An 8,634-nucleotide genomic window follows, 5' to 3' on the forward strand; every position below is an offset into this window, starting at 1 on the left:
GTTATCTTATGTGAATATAAATATATGTTTATTTTTTATTTTTATCTGATGTAGTCTTTGTTTTATCCTATAACTTGATCATTTATCTTAATTTTTATTTGAAAAATCATCGTATAGAACAAAAATGTCATTATTATATCTAGATGAGTATTGGAAGACAAAATAAATTGTTCAAAAAAAGATTCTGAGGAATCAATGGTTTAAAAGTTATAATAGGGATAATAGTCTGTCTCTAACATTAATTTCTGTCACAAAAGCTTAACGAACGATCTTATCACCCTTTTATCCCTTTGGGTCTCTACCATTTGTAGTTTTCATTTTGATGTGCATAAAATTCTTGTGTGATAGTTGTTTTCCACTGCAAGCTTATTATACTTTCTATAAATGTCAGTTGCATAAAAAAGCGATTGCATGTAGAGTAATGGATGAGACTGTTTTAAGCCACTAGTTTTACTTTCTATAAGGTATAAGTATAAAAGATTCTTGTGAATTCAACATTGCCCTAATCTAAAAGTTTATGGTTTATCCTATTGTTTATGCTCACACTGAAACTATAGTGGCAGTCTTTGTTATCATCACTATCATTATTCCAATTAACTCAAACAAACCAAATACTAATTTTTTCAGAAGGAACACAAAAAATTAAAAGATTTTATCTTGAGATGACCTAAGTGGCATTCGTTTCATTCTGAGTTCAAACCTTGCTTGCAACTGTGACAGTGGTGAATAAAAAGTTTATGGTACTTGACAATTCAGATATTTAAATTTAGTTTCATTTGATAAACTTTATTCTTGGAATATATGAGTTCATGTTTACTTCACTTAATATCCAATTTTAATGCTAAACTGTGTGGGACTAAAAATTAAAAATTTTTTACCGAAATTTTAATTTCAGAATTGAGTTTAAAATATTTTTATTATTAATTTAAAGAATTATATTATTAACAAATGAAAAATAAGTATTAGTGTGACTTCTTAAAAAATTCTTATAAAAACCTCAGATCATATATGGTAGTTTAAAATTAAGTAATACAATGCAAATTTGTTTTATGCGACTATTTTTTTCTTAATAATTCCGAACCAAATAAAAAATATAATGTGAATTACTTAATATGAAATATGCAATTCTTTGCAAAGAGTTAGACTAATTGACTATCATTTAATAAATTAGAAAATGATGTGCAAGGCTCTTTGGAACCAACCTACACCAAAGCAACAATGCAATGTGATAACTATTTATAATTAATAAAGTATTAAATAAAATTAAAGCAAAGCTTTTGAATTTATAATTATTTTTAGGCGCTTTAGAAAAAAAAGTATTAGGATTGATTTTCAATGGATTCTTCCTTCCCAACCAAAATTTAGTTATTAGATCATTAATTAATTGCCCAAATTAGTGATTAAATGATATGCATAGAAAAGCTGGATGCAATAAATATCTAAAATTGGGCCATGTTGGACCATAAAAAAGTGGGCCAGAAGAGTTTGATGAAAGGTTTTGTTCCTATCATAAGATATCATGTGGATAACGCTATCAGAATTGGATCAGTCATTCGATGAAGTGCCAAATCCAACATAACATAATCATCCAAGTGGATACTTTACCTTCCACAAGTTTTGAGAAATATTTAAATTTATTCATTTTAATATTATTTATGCTTTCATAATTTTTTTTTCAAATTTGCATCAATATTGATATTTACAGAAGATGATGATAACAATAATACTAATACTAATACTAATAATAATAATATAACTTAATAGATTGATATTATTTTAGGAAAAATCATTTGGTGACAATTATTATTCCTAGCATGTGTAAGTTATACGTTATAGATGTTGTTCTTCACAAGCCAAAAAATTTATAAACATTTTAGTTTATTCATTTATTCATTTGACGTTAATTTTGTGTGAATTACTTAAATCCCGACTTGAATCGGATAAGTTCAAGCATAATTCTTATCTAAAAATAAGTTATACCAAATCAAAACCTGCCAAGGAATTTTATTTTTTCAAAAATTACTAATTTCCCTTTTCAAGGGTCTTAATTTGTTTAGATTTTATTTATTTATTTATTTATTATTATGATAGTTATGAAATAGAATATTATTAGATATTTTTTGTGAGCTCAGCCATGTGGTTTGGTGCTTTGAATTGAAGTTCTTCTTTCAATCATAAAGAAACAGGCAGGTTCGGATCATGCACACAAAAGAGGATATGGTTAGATTTCCTATATCTATTCATTGGGAAAAAAATATATCATCTTATTCACTTAATTCCATAATGGAAAGAAAATGTATATATTAGTGTTACATATGACATTTGATAGATGGTGACTTTGAAACTGTAATATTTTAAATAAGATAAAGAATAGTTTTTAAGATAAAAATTAATAAAAAATGAAAGTATTAAATGTCCAGTATATAATAATATTAGTTTATCGTAGTTTAGAGTCACACCTTACATTTCATAATGATGTGATATGTGATTATTAACATTTGTATGTATAATAATAGGATAACAATGGTTATACATTACAATATTTTGTTTATAAATAAGAAGAAGTAATATTTTGCTTAATAAAACTCAGTCTTATGTGTTTTGCTGTATGTTATAACGTTTCGATAAAAACAGACTGACTTTTAAATAAATAATTAGTATATTATATTAAAAGTTTGGTGCTGTATATTTTATATTTTAGAAACTTCAAATCTTTTATATATATCTATATCATTATGTACTTTCTTATTATGATAGCATTTTTCTGGGCGTTACTTTCTATATATTATAGCCTTAGTAGAACAGTAGACAACTGCATCTTTCGATTATGTTTGATAGAAATAATTAATAATTTAATTGAAAGTTGAAAATTCAATTTTTTTAGTTAAAAACAATAAACCTAATTATATGTAAATGTTTGGTAAAAGAAATTATAAAATTGGTTGCCAAAACAAATCTTATATATATATATATATATATATATATATATATATATATATATATATATATATATATATATATATATATATATATATATATATATATATATATATTTTAATCTTTTACCTACATATATTATATTTTTGTGTACTTTCTAATTGTTTGGCTTATCATGAAATTAATTTGCATATCCAAGGTATTTTGCAAAATTAATATATGTTTTGGTTTTATGAATTTTTATTTGGTATTTTAATTTAAAATGCATACAATTATAACTTTTTTTAAGTGTTTGATAGTGAAGAAAGAAAAATATATCATTTTAATATTAAATATTTAATAATATTATATTTCTTTTACAAGGTTTTTATTATTTTATATTAATTAATTAATACTGAAACAGTAAAAGAAATTACTAGTAATGTATATTCGTAGAGATGAAACAACAATTTTATATTCATTGAATTTATATTAGGAATGAGAGAGAAATTTTTTTAAAAAAATTGATGTGCAATAATGAAACGGTCTCGTTGTCATTTAAGCAAACATTTTTTTTTAATAAAGGCGTTAAAGGGTAATTTTATTAAAATAAGCAGTCTAATATTAAATGAAACAATTGAAAAAGAAAATTCATTTAAAGCACCGTGGGAAAAATGCGATAAAAAGTATAATGGATAAAAAGGAAATAAAATAATAATAATAACTTATGAAGTGACGCGCGAACTAATAATAAAATTGAAAAGTTATAAGATAATAATGAGTTGATAAAGTGATAAAGATCACTCACCCAAAAAAAAAAAATCCCATGCCAATATGTTTAGAATTCCTAATACCAACCGCTACAACTTTTTCTATATTTTGATTTGTTTCCTAAGAAGATTTTCGCCAAGGCACGGATCCACCTCCTACTTAATCCACCTTCCAAAATATGAATTACAAAACCCAAGAGTTGCCGACTTAGCAGTTGCAAGGATTCTTATTTCTAGTACATCATCATAAAGTCTTATATTCTATATTCTATCATTATGTAAACTGATCATGCATTTATTCCATTGTTTAACAATAAACTTTAATCTATTATGATCTTCATAACATCACCAAATCATTTCTTGGAACCTACGTTACCACATGATGATACAAATCAAACAATTTTAGTATTTGAGACTAAATCTTTAAAAGTTATGTAAAATATAACAATATGAGATAGTAAAAAAATTGTTAAATCAACATTACAAATTTATAATTAAAGATTTCATTCTAATTTTTAAATAGGACAAATTGTACTTACACAATTTTAATACCCAAAAGTTTGTACAATAAAGAGAAATGAAAAAGAAAAAGGCAAAAGATTATAGGATGGGATGACATGATAAAAAAAAAAAGAGAAGGAAAAACTGTATATCATTAAAGTAACTTGAAATATAGCTTTTAATTGTTGAAATAATCAAGAAATTTATCATATATGAAAAGAACTGATTATATAATAAAAATCATATAAGTGATTATAGTGAGTACATTGTTATTAAATTTTACACTAATTCATACAAAACTTTTATAAAATGAATAACATGTCTTCAGATAATTGGTAGTTTAACAAAGACTTTTTTAAACAATATGATATTATTGGTGTAATGGTCTAAATTGATTTGTTGAATAGCACGAGTGACCAATCACTCGACCATGGATTGCTATGATTAGTTTAACCAAAAATGTAGTTGGGAAATTATTTTTCTTCAAAAGCACGCTCTCGCTTCCACGGGGAGCATGTTAGTAGGTCCCACGCAAATACCATGAGAGAAAGATACTCTTCGAAGAACAACCACCACATGGGGCAACCCGACCCCATGTTCTCGTTCTCTTATTTACTTGTTTTCTTCTATTTACAAGTTCTGTTGTCCACTTATGATAACTCCAATCGAACTTTCTCGTATAATTTTGTATTATCCCCAGATACACAAGTACAGCTACATCCCAGAAACAAAGCAATAAATAAACAATATGTACAATTAGAGTTTTCCTGGCACTTTCATTTCTAATCTAGCTAAGATCCAAGTTTAACATAACCCAAGCTCCATAATCATTGTATCATCATGGCTACCCAATCTAACTAGCATCTCAAGCAATCATATATTTTAGACTTTTGCTTCCAATAATAAAATAAAACCAGCAAGTTTCCTATTGTTTAGCCTAAGAGATGATCAAAATAATTATACATGACATATTTAATTATATTATACCCTAGATATATATCAAGATCATATGTGCAAAGTTAACCCTTCCTATCATTATCTTGACTCTATCGAGAGAGAGTAAAACAGTATTAGGGTTGCTCTCTCTCCAGACTTACGTGTGTGTTTGTGTTGCAGTGTCCAAGAAACTTCAAAATTCAAGGTGCTTGAGTAGGTCAAAGGCAGCCTTTGGACCCCTAGAAATCATGAATTCAGAAGTGGCCCATAACCTTGTGGCTTCCGCTAGGTTGGATCCCAATTTTGAGGTTGAAGTTTCGTTACAGTCAGCAAAGTATTTGCCGGAGACATCGGACAGCCTCGGATGAGTTGCCACATAACATGTTGTGGCAGCTGCCTACATTTTTATTCGCGTTGCAAGAAATCAGCACAAGAGAGTTAAAGACGATGACAAAAAACATACTTGTATTCAAGAATTAAACTACTTAATAATTTACATTTTCAATTGTCGTTAGAAAAACATCTCATTAGGAAGGACAGAGACGATAGGCAATAATGAGTCATGATGCATGCGTACACTATTTTGAATTACCTGAGGAATGGTCTTTAGGAGCTTGGAAGCCAAAAAGAACACTAAATCTGCAAATTTATTTTAGAACATGAAAGGGAAAATGCAAAAATCAATGAACATCGTCATACAAAAAATAGAAGCTAAATCCATCACCCGTAAAAAAGAAAAAGGGAAAAAAAAAACAGCAAAGCAAGATTGGATTGTTTGTTTGGTTCCAACCTGTGAGTAAACCCTCACGCTCCCTAGTGAGTCTGGTTCTCACAATCCCAGGATGAACACAGTTAACAGTCACGTTGGCCCCCGTTTGCTGCAGAAATCATTTAATTTATTAATATTATACTGTGTCAAACAAATAAAATATGTTATAAACCAATCAAGAAGCAAGAACGGGGTTAAACGAATCCAATTCCTGGGAAAAACATGATTACTGAGTAGGGAAACAAACAAATGTGACTTTTTTAGATGGATAGGATCATAGACAGATATTGCATTGCATGTGAATTAATATATTAAATGCGGAATGATTATGAACATAGCAAGTGTGTGTTCTACCTGGAGTCTACGTGCAAGCTCCTTAGTGTGGAAAACGTTGGCGAGCTTGGAAAGAGCATAAGCACGTGTGGCGTCGTAATGGCTGGGGGACACGAGACAAATTTCAGTCCAAAGATGCGCGCAGTGTTTCACAAACACGTATACATCACGTTCACATCATTTCAACTTAGATTGACTATTTTTTTTTTAATTTCAAAAAACACTGTATTGTTAGCAAGAAACTAAAAATGATTGTCACAACTCACAACAACACACTCGTGTTGTTGTTGTTATTGCCACCTTTTGTTACGGCTTATAAGAGCCAGATACGAAACAGCATCGCCGGAAAACCACCCGTGGATGCTGGACGACACGTTCACTATCCGACCCTGCACTCCCGTCTCCTTCGCCGTTTCAGCCATCGTCTTCAGCAACAACTTTGTCAACAAAAAATGACCTAACAAAAGCATTTCCTTAACTCATTAATTAATTAATCTTACATTACTGCAATTAATTATTTCTTAATTAATCACACGAGTACTTTTTACTTTAATTAATCGTTAATTTAGTTAATTTCTCACCTAGGTAATTAGTGGCGAAGGTCATTTCAACTCCGTCTTCCGATACAGCGTGTTCATGAGCAAACTTTCCGGCGTTGTTTCTAATATTCATCAAAATTCACGGATGAGAATCCTGGTAATAATCTCGATTTTTTTTTCTTTCTTTTGAGGTTAGAAAAAAATGGAAATAAAATAATTGAAGCATGATACGATTATTGTTTCACATACATGAGAAGATGGAGAGGCAAACCGAGAGTGTGGAACTGATTTACGAAGCTTCTAACCGAATTGAGAGAGCTTAGCTCAAGAGCCATAACAATGATCTCCGAATCAGGACACTCTGATAATATACGCGCTTTTGCGTCTTCGGCAGCTTTCAAGCTACGCGCCGGCAGAATCAGCCTCGCTCCACGTTTCGCTAACACACGCGCCGTTTCAGCTCCGATTCCAGACGTAGCACCTGATAATAACATCGTATATAATTTTCATAAACACTTCGAGAATATATTAATAATTAAAAGTAGTTGTGAAAATAATTTACCGGTGATGATGGCGGTGAGGCAGCGGAGATCGGCGCGGTTTTCCGTGACTTGTTCGGCGGTGGATTTGGAGCCGAAGCCGCTTGGACCGGCGGAGCCGAGAAGGTATCTAAGAGTGTCGATCATGTTTAGTATTGAGAAATGAAGTATATGGAGGGCGTGTGGTTGGATTTGGAGTGAATGTTTGAGTGGACGTTACTCTTGTCTTGACTGAGCGAGCGAAGAGTTTTCGTATAATATTGGGAAATTAAATAAAATTCTTGTTGTGATTCTTCTTATTATTCTGGTTGTGGCTGTTTTTCTGATGACAGAGAAAAAGGAGGGGTTCAGGACTTGACTTTGGGTTGTACTGTAAAAAAAGGTGTTACTCTTTTTCACTGTCAGGTTTTGCAGATGCTGCTACTGCAATATACAGCTCTGCATTAATGTCAATGAAAGGCTGTGAGAGAGAAAGAGAGAAACGACACAGGTTTGGCGTACGTGGTGAGGAAAATAAAAAGAAAGAAAAGTGAGAGGGGAATGATAAAGAGGAAAGGAAAAGAGGCGTGAGCGTGATATTGATACTGTCACAAACAGATTGGTTAAAGAGTATACAGCACAAACGAAAAAGAATATATATATATATAAATATATTTATTTATTACTCACAGTTGAAGGTAGACTACAGAAAGAGGGAAAACTTGGGAAGAAAAAAAAAGGAAAAAGAAACACAAAGTACTACATACAGACTACACATTTTTCACGCATGTATTATATACAATAAAAATAGTATACCTTATTTCTCTTAATCTAAATGTTATATATAATGTGACTTTATAGTAATAATAATAATCTAAGTTCAGAGTAAATAATTATATTTTACAACATTGTTTTACCACTAATTAATCAATCAAACTGCTCGATTGTTTAATCAAATAGTTTGATTGTTTGGTTCTGGTAGTGTTTATTCATGTTTTATTTATAATTTAAATTTAATTTATGACTGATGAATCAATCATATAATAAAATATATTTTTATATAAATAAAAATGAGAATAATTACATTTTTTATGGAATCAATGTGTGTGCCAGGGAAAGACACCGATGAGATATAGTGCTTTTTATTTCTTGGCACTACTCGTCACCATGGCTAATCTGGTTATCATTATACCCATCTTTTAAGAACCAAAGTCATACCCGTACACTCTTTATTATTCAATAAATTATATATTTTAAGAGAGAAATATAAAACTTAAAAAGTGATCATGTATGCAAAGATAAAGCGAAAAATAAGTTAGAAAAAAAATTATTATAAAAACTATAGTTACACT

At 29.7% G+C, this 8,634-nt stretch overlaps 1 protein-coding gene across 1 annotated transcript; it reads right to left on the bottom strand.

Moving 5' to 3' along the window:
* Nucleotides 1-4,906: 4,906 nt before the first annotated feature.
* LOC124845223 (NAD(P)-binding Rossmann-fold superfamily protein) lies at nt 4,907-7,888 on the bottom strand. The gene is made up of 8 exons (XM_047322295.2): nt 7,327-7,888; nt 7,014-7,245; nt 6,807-6,886; nt 6,526-6,682; nt 6,247-6,328; nt 5,914-6,001; nt 5,716-5,762; nt 4,907-5,520 (listed from the first exon to the last, which is right to left on the bottom strand). Exons 1-8 carry the CDS (start codon nt 7,448-7,450, stop codon nt 5,317-5,319), a joined length of 1,014 nt encoding a protein of 337 aa, XP_047178251.1. The 5' UTR covers nt 7,451-7,888; the 3' UTR covers nt 4,907-5,316.
* Between the last annotated feature and the right edge of the window lie 746 nt (nt 7,889-8,634).

This window comes from Vigna umbellata, chromosome 1, assembly GCF_029865625.1.
Source record: "Vigna umbellata cultivar VRB3 chromosome 1, Vumbellata_1.0, whole genome shotgun sequence".
NCBI classification, from domain to species: domain Eukaryota; kingdom Viridiplantae; phylum Streptophyta; class Magnoliopsida; order Fabales; family Fabaceae; genus Vigna; species Vigna umbellata.

Bases quoted from the DNA above. Each gene is read 5' to 3' on its own strand.
- LOC124845223 (XM_047322295.2), bottom strand. From the start codon at position 7,450: ATGATCGACACTCTTAGATACCTTCTCGGCTCCGCCGGTCCAAGCGGC. The intron at 7,246-7,326 runs GTAAATTATTTT...TGTTATTATCAG, and splicing joins CCTCACCGCCATCATCACCG to GTGCTACGTCTGGAATCGGA. The intron at 6,683-6,806 runs GTGAGAAATTAA...TGCTTTTGTTAG, and splicing joins CTTCGCCACTAATTACCTAG to GTCATTTTTTGTTGACAAAG.